The 15,374-nt window shown below is 38.5% G+C and overlaps 1 protein-coding gene across 2 annotated transcripts in view; it reads right to left on the reverse strand.

Annotated features, from left to right (window-relative positions):
* SLC4A4 (solute carrier family 4 member 4) overlaps positions 1–15,374 on the reverse strand; it is a 353,934-nt gene that overhangs the window by 34,719 nt on the left and 303,841 nt on the right. For both annotated transcript variants that reach the window (XM_045987257.1, XM_045987268.1), the window contains 2 exons: positions 3,886–3,999; positions 1,972–2,133 (listed from right to left, as the gene is read on the reverse strand). In XM_045987257.1, coding sequence (XP_045843213.1) covers positions 1,972–2,133; positions 3,886–3,999 — 276 coding nt within the window. The remainder of the gene's footprint in view (positions 1–1,971; positions 2,134–3,885; positions 4,000–15,374) is intronic.

Genomic DNA, 15,374 nt, shown 5'->3' on the forward strand with positions numbered 1-15,374 from the left:
GAAGGAATATCAACATTAAAGCATTCTGTAGCCATTAGTGTATTTCAGCAGAAAGATAAACATGCTGACTAGCTTCAGAACTTAAAGATGCATATTAAAATATACAACATAATCACTAAGAGAAAAGATAAAATGTTTAACTTCCAAACTAACAGAAAACAAGTTAGATTGAAGACAATAAAAAATAAAACTGTACCAACCTAAAAGAGGGCAAGAAAGGAGAATAAAAGAGAAAGAATACAGAGAAAATTAGGCAGGTAGAAAGCAAAAATAATGTGGTAAAAATGGATCCAAATCTTTTAGTTGTCACGATCCATTTAAACAGATTAAATGTTTTAGTCAAGGGAAAAGACTGCAAAAATGGATCCTATGTGTTATTTCCAAGGAGACATGGGACACAATGCATACTGAAAGTAAAAGAACAGAAAAATACATATCAGATAAGTGAAAATTAAGTTACCCTAGCTTTATTAGAACAAAGTAAAATAAGCTTTAAGACAAAAAGCATTACTAGAAACAAAGAGAGTGGCATTAAAAAGTCCAAATCACTGAAAAGATGAACTAGATACAAACGTGGATGTACTTAAAATGGTTTCAAAACAAATAACGAAATAGTAACAGAAAACAACGCAACAGTACAAAAAATCCAATGTAGTAAAAAACTGCTTCCTTGAAAAAAGACTAAGAAAACTGACAGATGACAGGCTAGACAGATCAAGGAAAATGATAAGCACAAGTCAATAACATTAGGATTTAAAGTGAAAAGTAACAGGCTCGGATTAGAAAATTAACAAAAGAGAATACTATAAACAACATATCAATAAATTTGAAAATATCGGGAACTGAAACAAAATAGAGAAAAGTTTCTAAAATAGAAAAATAGTAATTATGAATGTTTTATAATCATCAGAACATTATTTTTTTTTTCAGTGTTCCAAGATTCATTGTTTATGCATCACACCCGGTGCTCCATGCAATACGCGCCCTTCTTAATACCGACCACCAGGCTCACCCAACCCCCTTCCCTTCTCTCCTCGAAAACCCTCAGTTTGTTTCTAAGAGTTCACAGTCTCTCATGGTTCATCTCCCCCTCCAATCTCCCCAATTCATTTTTCCTTTCCTTCTCCTAATGTCTTCTGTGTTATTCCTCATCAGAACATTTTGATCATCAGTTTTTAAAAGTTCCACCCAAAAACTACTCAGCCCAGATAGTTTTATAAGCATGTTTGATCATTCACAGAAAAGATAGTTGGCATGATACATATAATAAAGAGAATATTATGCTCTATTTCAGAGAATGGAATAGAAGTGGAATAGGAGAAGAAACACTCCCCAGCTCATTTTATAAGGATAATATAGTCCTGACACAAAAATCAGACAGGGATGCTGTAAGAAAGAAAATCCGTGGGCCAATGTTACTCGTAAACATAGATGCAAAAATCCATAACATATACATATATAAAACACTGTATATTATATATTACATAACTATATAATAATTTATACATAAAGATATAAAAACTATGTATAAAAGAAACTATATTCTACCAGGTTGTAATGTTGGTTCGACAACAGAAACCTATTACTGTAACCCACCAAGTCAACAGATTAAAAACAAAAATGCTTTTATCTGAACAGTCTCAGAAAAAGTATTTGTCATCGCCTTCATTAAGGACAGTTACCACATTAAAATCAGATGTAGGATGACAGTGGTTGAGTAGCAAACAGTTTATATTGTCCTCGTTGGTGGTGAAGGAAATATGGTTTCAGCTTTTTCAGATTTAAATGAGGTCTTTCTAAAGTATTACATCAAGGACATGTGTCAACACCAAGTGATCTGTGACTCTGCCAAGTCGGAAATATTACCTATAATCTAACTCACAAAAATTGTCTTGGTCTTGAATAAATTAGTATTTTCAAGTACTATAAAGAACGTGGAAGGCAATAATGACCCCTGTTATGAACATTTACCTTGAGTTTATGTTCTTTCCTGTTCACGATCACAGCTGTGATTTGCTGGTCCATGAAAATCAGAATGGTGACCAACAAAGCAGGGATAGCGGCTGCAAGGTACACCCACCAGGGGTTTCCTCCAAATGGTGGAACAAACCAACCTCGGTTTGGACTTGTTGGCTTGAAGAAGAGAGAGAACATTTTCAAAGTAATATTAAAACATACTATTTGGTGAAAAAGCAATGGGAGAGATACAATTTTATTTCTGAAGAGACAACATATTCAAAAACAGAAGCAGTCTTACTTATAGGTTAAACAAAGATTAGTCACCAAAAACTTCCTGAAGGTGTCATTTTAAGGCAGTATTTTAAATGAAGGAGACTAAGAATATAGGCTGCGGGGAAATAGGTAAATGCCATTTTGTGCATTTAGGATGATCTAAGATAAGGACTCAAGACGCAAGACAGTGAAAGTTAAGAGGCACCATAAGAAAAACTCAAATAAAATAGTAAAGACATAGGCAAAAAAATGACAAAATGACATTGAATTTTGTCCATGAATTTTGGCAATTATACTGAAGTTGTTTCTACTACTGTCAAATTGTAATTGTTTCACAGAATATAAGATAGAAAAATCTACAAATATTTTTATATGCTATAATTGAACTTGTTTAAATACTCCTGTCTTTCTTATACATATAAAAAATGAGCCAGAATAACTGCTTAAATCCTCAGAAATATTACCAAAAATGAAAAATACAACTATTTTTCCAGTTCTCCATCTATCCTCTGTCAGATCATACATCTGTACTACATGGAAAAAGATTTTTTTTTCCTTTCCTTTTCCTAAAGCTAAATAATCAAATAAACCAAAACAGAATCCTATGAATTATTTTCTCCACATTTACTATCAAGAAAGTCACTTCTCTGAAGATATTTGTCTTCCATTCCCCTTTGCTCATAACTACGTCCCTGAATCCATCCACATTTTACTACCTTTATCAGGTTGAGAACTGGGAAGGGAAGAAACTTTCTCTCGCTCATCAGTGCATTCCAAATCCCCTATGAAGAGCCTAGCTCAAAGCAAACATTCAAGAAATGTTAACTTAAGTGAAATCATCATTGAATGATTGAAAACTTATCTTTGCTAATGATTATGAGAGGGCAGAGATAGTGCAACAATAGTTTGCTATACCATAGATACCCCTTCCTCATTAAGTAGTTACTAAGCTAAAACTGCAGTTAGTTTAATTTTTCTTAGCAAGTGTATAGTCTCAATGATGGAGAGAGAGAGGGGAGGAGAGTTCTACAAAACAAGTGGAAGACATAATGAAAAATTACAGAGGAGCAGGCAAGAATGACTGAAACGTGAATTTTACTCATTAGGTCTGCACATACCAACGGATCTATAAAATGAATAACTCCTGTATCTTCTTTGTAATAATTAAAATGCACTTTACATACAAATGTGTGTATATGGCAGGTAGTTTGGTAGCAGGAAAAGAGCATTGAATTAGTAATATAACCTTGAGCATTTCCCTTAATCTTTATGAGTTCCAACATCAACTTCATCAAGTAAAGATGATGATAGTTACATTACATCCTAGAATTACTATATGGATCAAAGGGATAAGTTGTATGAAATACTTTAACTCATCTTAAATACTCTAAAAATATAAAGCAGTGTTTGTATTTTTCAATAAAAATCAGTATAATGTGAACCTTGCATTCGATCCTAATGAGGCATTTGATTTTAGGGAAGAAATAGATAAAGTGTATACACATGCCTAGCAAAAGACCACTTCTGAAATTAAAAAAAAAAAAAACACACACAGATAATCATACAAAACTAACTCAAAAACATACAACAAAATGTAACAGGGAAAGAAAGTCATAGCATCCCAGGAATGACCCCAAGCAGAAGTTCACCTACCTTGAATTCGTTTGGCACAATTAGTTTTGGAGTATCCACACCTACCAGGGCATCTATTACACAAAAGATGAGAATGGACAGGATAATGGCAAAGTCACTAATCAGTTTTCTTGCCTGAAAAAAATAAAAAAGAAACCAAGGACTGTTTAGCACCAGATCAATATATTTGCCTGTGTTGGAAATGAGCAAAGTATTCTGCTTTGGCGAGCGGTTTATAATAACACATCGCCAGCAAATTAAAGGTGTCTCACTGCAGAAAGATTATTTTTCAAATTGATTTTGCATCACTTTCTCATCTGACCAGACATAATCTACACATAACAGATCAGTGTGTGTGTGTGTGTGTGTGTGTGTGTGTGTGTGTGTGTGTATAGGCAGGGGAAGGGAATCACAGATAATATACTGTACAAACACTCTTCCTGTATGCAGCACAAGGATACGTATGTAAGAATGAAATCTCATGGCACACTATAAAAATCTACACAAAAATAAAGAATTCTGTTTAGTATTTGGGAGATAGCACTGTGTGTACAGGACAAGATAATTCCATAAATTAATCTGAAAAGACAGCGAATCTAGCAGGAGAGGGGTTACAAGTTCTAGGCGACTGAGGACTCAAGACCTCAGAGATGATGGAAGAGAGAAATTTGATGACGTCACTACCTTTGTCAAAGAAATATTTTTCACTGTAGGCTAGTACTTAGTGTCTCCATATGTGGGGCATCCCTGGTCCACCATCTCTTAAGTGTAGCTGCCACCAGTTGACAAACTTGAAGCTTCCAAAGTGTCTGCCTCTGGTCAAGACAAGGGCCAGTGTTTATGGGCTGCAGCATTAAACCCAAACCTCTCCAATGCAGAATGGTGCAGAATGGTGCAGAATGGTCATTTCAGAGTCAGCTGGGGAGCATGCGATGACTCGCAGCTCCGCTGTGGGATTCAGTGGCCCTGACAATGGCCTCAGAGCCCCACTAGAGCACAGACATCTGTGTCCCTGTAAGTACATGCACATGGCGGTGTGTAATCTGATCACTGCACAAGAATTTACCCAGTGCCTTATACTCTGATTGGTGCTAGGGCTACCGCAGTGAATAACACAGACGCAATCCATGTCCTCGTGAAGGTCGTATACCCAAGGCAGCCTGCTTTAAGCAAATCAGGGTGGACTCGGCAGTGGTGAAGTTTCCTCAGGGTGAGCAGTCAGTGTTCTGGGACCGCTGGATGAAGAGATCAGGCAGGGGCTGAGTACTGGCACAGTTCTGTGGGGGTGGACTACTGCAGTCAGATGTTCGGTAGGAATGGAACTGAGGAATGCAAGTACTTGGCAAGTGGATATGCTGAAGGCCATCATCATGCTCTCTTCTTGACCACTGCCCAGTGCCAGGAGCCTTGGGTCATAACCAGCAGCAAGATCAAAGATGGCCCTGTTGGCTAGGAGATCCTTTCCCTTTTGAAGGGCTAGGTTCTGCTATGCTTAGCTCTCTTAAGCAGTACACAGAAGAAGCAGAAAGCCAGCTATGGGCTATGTTAGGGGCAAATTAACACCAATTACACAATAATGTCAAGCACAAAAAGAGGGCAGGGATCAATCTGGGGAGAAAAATATAGTGCCTCGGGTTTCTGGGTTGGAATATAGTTTCTGGGACGGAACTCCAGCACATTTGTTTCCTATCTGTAAATATCTAGCCTTTCTTAGCTTCAATGACTCCACCTGCAAAATGTAGCCAAAATAATCCCTACAATCTCACCAGTGCTTTATAAAGAATTAAATAAGATAAGCCATGAAAGTGCTTAACATAACATCTGGAACATAATAAACTCTCCTAATATATGTTAACTGTTGTTATTTCAAGTTCTATGAGGCTTCTTTGGCTGTAGAATCAACTGGAATAACTAAATAATCTACCATCAGGAGGTCTTTAGAAGGAATCATCAATTCCAAGAAACAAGATATAAAAGCCCAGTAAAAATATGGAACTGCCACTCAACTAATTTTGGTTGGAAGTATCTGGAATCCCTGCAGAAAAAGGATGCTTCCCAGGGCTCAGTACTGGGGGGAAACGCCCATCTCTTAAGCTTTGTGCAAGTAAGTGTTGACACGGGCAGTTCAGAATGGTCTGGCAAAGATGGTCATACGAAACGGGTCCAAGAATATATTAAGTTGATACAACAATCTCTCCATTCTGGTAGGTTATAAATCATGGGAAGACCAGAGGTCTTTTGCAAAGGCAAAAAAGAAGTTATCTCTCTCCTTTTTATCATTCTCCCAATCCTTACCCAGTAAATCCAATTTGTTGACAATTTAGACATGCTAGAAGTTGTTCAAAAGAGGGGAATAGTTATTAAAAAGACAGTGCTCTGCTTTCTCATAAACAGAAGGGAAGTAGAGGGTAGCAAATGAATCAATCTTCAATTCCCTGGAAGAAAGCCCCAGGGGACCTTATACCTCTGGCCCTGCTAGGGAACAGACCTATATGACTGGAATCACTACCAGACACCTGGGACATTAGACGCATTCTTACCCTTCCATAAACTGAACACTCAAGTCCTAAACCTACTTTCCATAGTTCTCTCCATCTTAATTAATGGCCGTTAATTTTTTTCTATGGCTAAGGCCAAAAACTTTGAACGACCCGCATAACTCTTCTCTCTGTCATACCCTACATCTCATAGTTCAACAAATTACCTTTCAGGATGCTGTCACTTCTCACCACCTCCACTGCTCTCCCGTCCAAGGTGCCATTTTATCTCCTGTGGTTTCCTGCTTCTTATCTTATCTCCCTTCAGTACATTGTCAAAGTAACCCAGAATAGTCACGTTAAAATTTAGGTCAGATCGTGGAGTAGGCAAAATAATGCCTCCTTAAGGATGTAAATAAATATCCTATTTCCTGGAACCTATGAATATGTAATGTGTGGTTAGAGAGAATTAGTACACACACAGCATTAAGGTTGCTAACCAGATGACCTTGAGATTGGGGAAATGATCCAAGATGACTCTGGTAGGTCCAGTGTTGTCACCAGCATTCTCATAGATGAAAGGGGGAAGCAGAAGAGTCGGTGTCACAGTGATGCACTGTGAGAAAGACTCAAATGCTCATTGCTAGCTTTGAAGACGGAGGAAGGGGCCATGAGCCAAGGAATATGGGCAGGCTCTACAAGCTGAAAAAGGCAAGGGAATGTATTCTCTCCCAGAGCCTCCTGAAAAGACACAGCCCTGTCAACACCTGGACTTTAGAGCACTGAGGCCCATTTTAGCTTCTGACCTCCAGATCTTAAGACAATAAATTTATGCTGTTTTAAGCCCTCATATTTGTAATAATTTGACATACCGGCCATAGGAAACTAAAATAAATAATCTATTTTAGTTATCAGTTTACCAAACTGATACACATGATATATATTTGTGGAAGAAATATTATATGTGTGTGTGTGTGTGTGTGTGTGTGTGTGTGGATAAAATACCATGTATTTGGAAGAAACCCTCAGCAATGGTATTATTGTCAAATGTGGCACTTACGTATATTTATGGTGTAAAATTAGCTTAAGAGACAAATATTAATAAGATTCAGGACAACGATTCTTTAAATTTATGGGGGGGGAGCTAGTTTATTAATAATATTGCTTAACCTCATTAAAAATCACAGCCAGGGTGATATGTTCCATATAAAACACTCACTTCTATTTCCCCTTCCTTTTCCTTAAACTGTATAGTACAGTTCAGTTACAGCAGAAAACGCTCCTGGAGAGTGTTTATGATCAGACATGCATTTCTAAGATACTAGATCCAGTTTAAACTTCATAGTAAGGAAATTGATTTTTCCCAGACTACTTTTGTATTCAACTCCAAATCCTCTATTTGGAGAAGGCAGGTAGGGGTGCTATTTTAGTCGACTGATCAACTCTTACCCTATAGTAAAATTAAACTTTAATTTGAACAAGGGAAAACTGACAGTAGAACTATAAAGTACCCTAAAAATGTCAAGTGCTCAGTAATTATAGCTTTTACTAGATACACTCTAGGACCTGTGAACAAGAGCTTTGACTTTAAGGTGATAAGAATCACTCTCTTGAGGTCCTTCTCACATTCCCAAACACATTTAGAAAAAAAAAATATATGAATTTCCCTTCATGTATTCTGTTTATTTTAATTTCCATTTTCATCAAACTTGAGCTCTTTCAAAAACTCCAAAACAACAACCTTTTATATGCCAACGTATAAATAAAGAAATCAAATTAGAAACCCATAGTTCCTAATTCCCTTCTAGCTCTTCTTGGTAATGATTAGAAATGCCAAAGTTTTCATGAGAAACCTGTTTCCACAAGATTTCATACTTAATCCTGTGGTTTCGGAAGGTTTCAAATCTAGCTTGGACAGACTTGTGTCTGTCCAACTTGTGGATGTCCTTCCAGCCAAACACTAAGTCCCTCCAGATTCAAACCTCAATATCCTAGGAATATAAACTATGACAATCTGAGTAAAACACAAATTAGGACAACTCATCTATAGCAAGGGCTCGTTATTTAAAAAAAAAGGTTTGTTTTTTAATGGTATACAGATGTGCTAAAATGTAAGATAATTCCTACCTCCATCCAATAAGGCAAAGAAAAGTGTCCTTTTCTTTTATAGATCCTTTTATATCAGACTGGTTTTGAGCACTTTTATTTTTATTTACCATTTTTTTAAATTATAGGAATGACAAGAAGAAAAATATTTCTGTCCTCTACAAAATTAATTATCAAGTATCTCAACTAATCTAATAAGAAACACTAAGAAACAAGCTTACATATTTAAACTATCAAAGCAAAAAAATTACACAGATGGGAAGAGCAGTTCAAATAACCATACACTGTTCTCTTGTTCTGGGGCAAAACCAACCTAATAAACTACTATAAACACACTCTTCATGAAGGATGGTACTTATTAATTATTAAGAGAGTCCTAATCATGGAGACACCAGCAGGGAGAAGCCAGTTCATTTACAAGAGAGAAAAATGAATTTGGTATCTCTGAAGCCCCAGAGGACATTTGGTTTTCACTTTGCGAGGGCTGCAGCTGCTCCTAAGTTAAGCAGGGAAAGGCTGTGGGCCTGTGGAGCAGCTCTCAATGGATGGGGCTGTTACAGAGACAAGGACAGCAGCAGGCACCCTGTGGGTTCTCGATAAATATGAATTCATGTCAATTCCCCTCACGACGGTGGTGCTTGGAAACTGCTAAACAACAGTGAAAAAAAGCGTTTATTGTAGATGAGAAAAAGTATACCAGACAAATATGTGCCTTTTGGCAACCACGAAAAGGCACAAAATACCATGAGAATTTTGAAATTTGATCCCCTTCTACCAGTACAAGCAGAGCACTATAAAAGAAACAAGCATTGATATCAGTATAGCAATCATAATATGCTGTACTTTGAATCAATAATACCCACTGTAGTTAGAATTCAATAAAAGGAAAGTCTGATTTAGCCTCCAGGATTTTAATGCTGTGAATTCTAGAGTCAGAGATCCAGGGAACAAAGAAGTGAATTGGATTGGGCACTTCCTCTGGGTGGTGCTTAGAGCTTCCCGATGGAAGTTTACCTTTAAAAAAATTGTTTTTCCAAGCATGGAACAGAGGGGAGTAGGCCTACGAAGTCTTTCAGCAGGAATGCTAGTGAGACTTCAGCCCACTCGGGCCTCTTCCTGCATCCTGCTTCAAAACTGAGCAGCAGAACAAAAAAACCTAGCAAGTGTATGCCAGAAACAAATGATCAAATCCCATGGGACATGCTGTGTCTCAATCTGGCCATTATATTCTAAGTAGAAAGTGAAAATATGGAGCTGATCCAGAGATGGGTAACCAGAGGAATAGGATTCTGAAAAACACATTGCATAAAAAATGATGGTAGGCCTCAAGAAGTTGTTGGGAGACCTGTCTTCAAATATGTGAAATCTGTCACAGGGAAGAACGACTGACTTGTTTGGAGCAGCTTCTGAGGGAAAGGGCAGACCCCGCAGACAGGGGCTGTGGCAGGGAAGATCTGTGTTTGTATCAGGAATGCCTTCAGAGATATGACTTCCTGTTCTAGGAGGCATTCAAGCAGCCCACAGATGACTCCTTGTCAGGAGTAAGAGACAGTTTTGGACTAGATGGTATTCGAAGTCCTAACATTAAAGGCGATGAATAAGACCCAATTATCAACATTTCTTGGCCCTCTAATAGATCTTTTTTTATATAGTCCCCCAAAAACATTATAATGAAGAGTTCCAGGGGTGCCTGGGTGGTTCAGTTGGTTAAGCATCTGCCTTGGGCTCAGGTCATGATCCCAGGGTCCTGGGATCGAGTCCCTATCAGGCTCCCTGCTCCACAGAAAGGCTGCTTTTCCCTTTTACACTCCTCTTGCTTGTTTTCCCTCTCTCCTATCTGTCAAATAAATTAAAATAAAATATTTTTAAAAATAAATAAATAAAATGTGCAGGGGTGCCTGAGTGGCTCAGTCAGTTAAGCATCCGACTCTTGATTTTGGCTCAAGTAGGGGGATTGAGCCCTGCCTCGGCGTTGCACTCAGTGGGAGTCTGAGATTCCCTCTCTCCCTCTGTCTTTCTCCCGCACTGCGCAGCTTGCTCTGTCTCTAAAATAAATAAATTATCTTAAAAAAAGAAAGAAGATTTGTCTCCCTCCCAGTGCTATCGTGAGTGCTGTGAAGTGTGTAAACCTGGCGATTCACAGACCTGTACCCCTGGGGATAAAAATACATTATATGTTTATTAAAAAAAAAAAAAATTGGAAGGGGAGGCGAACCATAAGAGACTATGGACTCTGAAAAACAACCTGAGGGTTTTGAAGGGTCAGGGGTGGGAGGTTGGGGGAACAGGTGGTGGGTAATGGGGAGGGCACGTTTTGCATGGAGCACTGGGTGTTGTGCAAAAAGAATGAATACTGTTACGCTGAAAAAATAAATAAAATGGAAAAAAAAAGAAAAAAAAAGAAAGAAGAGTTCCAGAACTTAAGAAGAAAGGTGGTTTTATAATTATGTTAAGGTATAAAAATTGAAGTTTTAAAGAGAATAATTAAGTCATATGTATCAATGAGACCATGTGGAAATGGAGCAGGAGACCATTTTGTGTTAAGGAATGGATTTCAAGGCTGATGACTTTCCTATGATGGGCAAGTAAGCTGAAAGTGTTTAGGACCACAAAGTACCAGGGTCAAAATTAGTGTCCATAGACTGTTTGAGTGCTACCATTAAAAGCTCTCAAAAAAACACTTGGTTGATCAGTGCTCCCAACCTTATCTTTCTTAGGGCTTGTTTCAGGTTGGCTGCCTTTTTTTGTCATATACCCATATGAACTGAAGTATTTATAAACTTTGTTAAATGTTTAAGAGGTTGAGTTGGACTTATAATCAAATATCCCTTTGCACTCTTAAGAAAAAAAAAACACGAAAATCAATTTTGGATTAAACAAATTTGACTTTGAAAATTATATTCCTTGGTACAAAATAATACAAGAACTTGAAAGTCTGATTCACCTTCGCTGACAACAAAGTCTTTTTCTGAATTTAGCTTCAATGCAATGATGTGGTCTGATGTTTCTGCAAGAACCAGCCAGACATCACCCAGCATTACTAACACTAGAATGGGACAGAGAATACATGCCCTTTATTTCTTCCTAATTTTTGGATATGTTATTTGTTTTAATTTGATAGTTTCTCCCACTCACCAGAGAGTGTCTGGAAGAAAAAGAAAACAAAGAGGGATGTCACCTGATTCCTATAAAGAACTGTTTACCAACTAAATACATCCAACTTTAATAGAACTGTCACAGGCCAAAATGTCAACTACAAGTCATGGAAATACAGCAAATTGTGGAATTCTAGACTGTGTTTCACATGGATAAAAACTAAATGTGTCACCTAACTATAATGCTCATTATATTTCTGTCGAAATCCCTAAAGTCCTGTATTTTTATTCTCATCCATAAAGCCAGTTCCTCAAAGACCATCATATACTTAGGAGACAGGAAAACATCAAAGTGTGATTCCACAGAGGATAGAAGCATGAATGGAGAGAAGAATCAAAACGAGTCACACTCATTTGGAAACCCCAAAATCTAACTTACTCAACAAATATATACTTAGTTCCTACTAGAGGTCAGGTACATGGATTACCTGTCTTTGTATCCTAGTATTGTATTAAGCACACATTAGGGTCACGGTATTTTTTTTTAATACTGAATGAATATACTAATTATAGAATACTGTTATTTTTTAAAGGATATCAAAGAACCTTCTGCTCAAGTGTCATCTAAATAAAGTGTAGAAAGTGTCACAGCTGTTAAAGTTACCTGGAATTTATTTTATTTAACTGACAATAGCGATCAGAAGGCATATTAAAAAAAGAATCATGGGGCACCTGGGAGGCTCAGCTGGTTAAGCATCTGACTTGATTTTGGCTCAGGCCATCATCTCAGGGTTATGAAATCAAGCCCCAGCTTTGCTGGGCATGGATCCTGCTTAAGATTTTCTCTTTCCCCTTTCCTTTGCCCCTCCTCTCTCTCTTTCTCTTCAAAGAAAGAAAGAGAGACAGAGAGAGAGAAGGGAAGAGGAGAAATAAAAAGAAAAGTAGAGGGGCGCCTGAGTGGCTCAGCGGGTTAAAGCCTCTGCCTTCGGCTCAGGTCATGATCTCAGGGTCCTGGGATCAAGCCCTGTATGCATCCTGCCTTCGGCTCAGGTCATGATCTCAGGGTCCTGGGATCAAGCCCTGTATGCATCCTGCCTTCAGCTCAGGTCATGATCTCAGGGTCCTGGGATCAAGCCCTGTATGCATCCTGCCTTCGGCTCAGGTCATGATCTCAGGGTCCTGGGATCAAGCCCTGTATGCATCGGGCTCTCTGTTCAGCAGGGAGCCTGCTTCCCCCTCTCTCTGCCTGCCTCCTGCCTACTTGTGATCTCTCTCTGTCAAATAAATAAATAAAATCTTTTAAAAAAAAGAAAAGAAAAGAAAAAAGAAATCCTATCAATATATCAATTCATGTGAAGGTCAAAACTGTTACTTATTCTAACGGGGGGCGGGGTGGGGGAGATGAAATTAAGTGATTCCTCAAGAAAGACATTTTCATGTCAATTACATGCATCAGCCAGCCACGCTATATTTGACTATATATCAAAGTACCAATAAATTTTGCCTAATTCAGAGGTTCTACAGCTTTATGAGTTCTACTACCACTAATGACAATCTACTGCTAGTTACACTCCTGCTCTAAGCTACTGCTTCTACTTTACCAGCACAGAGGCGGGGGTGGCATCTCTGTTGCATGCATATGATCACTTGTTGGCATGGCGCTCTGGAAGAGCATTTCAGGTCGTGCCCTGAGCCATGTGCCACAGAAGATCACAGATGATGCTGTCATGCTCCTATAGAAAGCTCTGATGCCAAAAGCCTCAAGTCTTTCTGACCAAAGACTTGAGGCTGACGTAACAGACCAGTAACCGCATGGGGTAATATGAGGTAACAGTCTGATGCACCCCTCTAAAAAGAATGGGGAGTGCAAAGAACACAGGAAGTGGAGTGCTGGTATTCCATTCACATTCCCCTCAGCACTAGGGCTCTTTGGATGTCCCTGATACACAAATTAAATTCCTGACAGGCAGGCTAACAAACTTTTTTACCTCAAGTGCTCATACTGATGGATTGCCACTAGCCCCCTGAGGGAGAGAAAGTGTGGATAACTGACCCTGGTCTTAGCCAAGGTAATGACTGAACTAGGTCACTGACTGAACTAGGAGAATAGAAATGTCAGTATAAGGGAGAGAGATTTGAGCACGATAATCAAGGGAACTGTGACAAGTTTAATTTGATTTAAAAAAAAAAAACTTGGAGAGGTAAATGTAAGAAATATCATCTTTTGTCACACCAGATCTATTTGGTACACTTGTCACCATGCTCTTGCTTTGGGAGATGGGCCTGTGTGGTCTTCAGTAGGTTCTCTTTCTTTCCAGCTGGGTTTAGCCTGGAGCAGCACAGGAAGGCCCTCAGAGGGAAAAGAGAGATCAAGGTACTTGTTCCCTAGGCTTTATCGCTATGAGGTTGCCTCAGGCTGGCGACATCCCTCAGTCCAAGGTCACAGCAGCTCCCAAGACAGTTTTCTCCAGCCTTTTCTCCTCTTCTGGGTTCCAGCAACCACTCCTTTGGCACAACATTTGGGCCAAGGATAGATAGTAACAACCCCACTGTTACAAGTACTGGACACTATACTCTCTCTTGTGGATACCCTAAACGTAACTGCACTTTTGTAAATAATGCTTTAGTAGACCTTTCAAATCATCCCATCAGAGTGTATAATTTATTTCCTGCTGAGACTCACTGATCAACCAATTATGATCCTGAGATTTTGATCTTGGGTGTCTGTGAGGGTAGATGATATTATTAGCTGAGATAAGGAATACAAGAAAATGAGTCTGTTCAAATGTGGAAAGAAAAACCATGTAACTAACACTGTCAATGAATGGCAAGTGCTCATACTACACTCTATAGCTTCTGGGTTCTCACATCTGCACTTTGTCCACAAAACGCAGCATTCATCTCTACTTCATTGCATCCCACCAGTCATCAAGGATGGGGTACTGAGTCTGAGTCCAGGATTCTGCTAACCAATGTGAGGAATCCTATAGAAGTAAAACAGTTTTTTAGCAGTTTACAGCCTGAACTAACCTACAAATGTTTAGAAATGAGCGTGCAAAAGACAAACGGCTGGTCCAGCTGAAGGAAAAGAGGGTATTTTGTACGACAAGGGTACTGCCATCCAGCATTAGCATTCTGTTTTGTGTGAACGGTTGGTGTGAGCGAGAAAGTAGTAAGAGCTGGTTGATTCTTGTCACAGCAGTAGAGGAGTCTAATTTATTCTGTTTAAGCATACAAGTTGTAACTGTAGAAGGTAATATGTAAGCATAAGAATCTATTAACCTATTGGTTCCTGCCTATAGAGACCACCCTTCTAAATGACAGCTTAAATCCAAACATATTTTGGCAAATGAAAGAGCAAAAAATGTGTTATTAGTTGTGCATGTATGAATTTATGTATGGATTGCTACTGTTTAGCTGTAAATACAAAATGAGTAGGAGAGATGACAGTCTGAAGCCTATACACCACAACATAGCTCCTCAGAAATCACATATTTTTTCCTGCTTATTTTATGATTGTTATAGACAATTCTAAACTATGCTGGGAAGCCTCTTCATAGGGATTGTAACCAGAGCATCATTATTATTCTATTTTCATATGCTCATGACTTTCTCAGCAGCATTTATCAACACTAAGAAATGACCACTTGAGCTCTTATAAGGGGAAAATTCCTTTAAGTCTGAAGAGCTGTTATCAGTTTGGGAGTTCTTGTTGAAAGGTGATGCCTACATGGGCAGTTGAAATGATCTTTATTCATCTTAGGGTCAAAACTAGCTTATTTTGCAAATTACAACTTACAATTGCTTCACAAATTTTCTACTTTTCACCTGC

The sequence above is a fragment of the Meles meles genome, chromosome 2 (assembly GCF_922984935.1).
Source record: "Meles meles chromosome 2, mMelMel3.1 paternal haplotype, whole genome shotgun sequence".
Lineage (NCBI taxonomy): Eukaryota > Metazoa > Chordata > Mammalia > Carnivora > Mustelidae > Meles > Meles meles.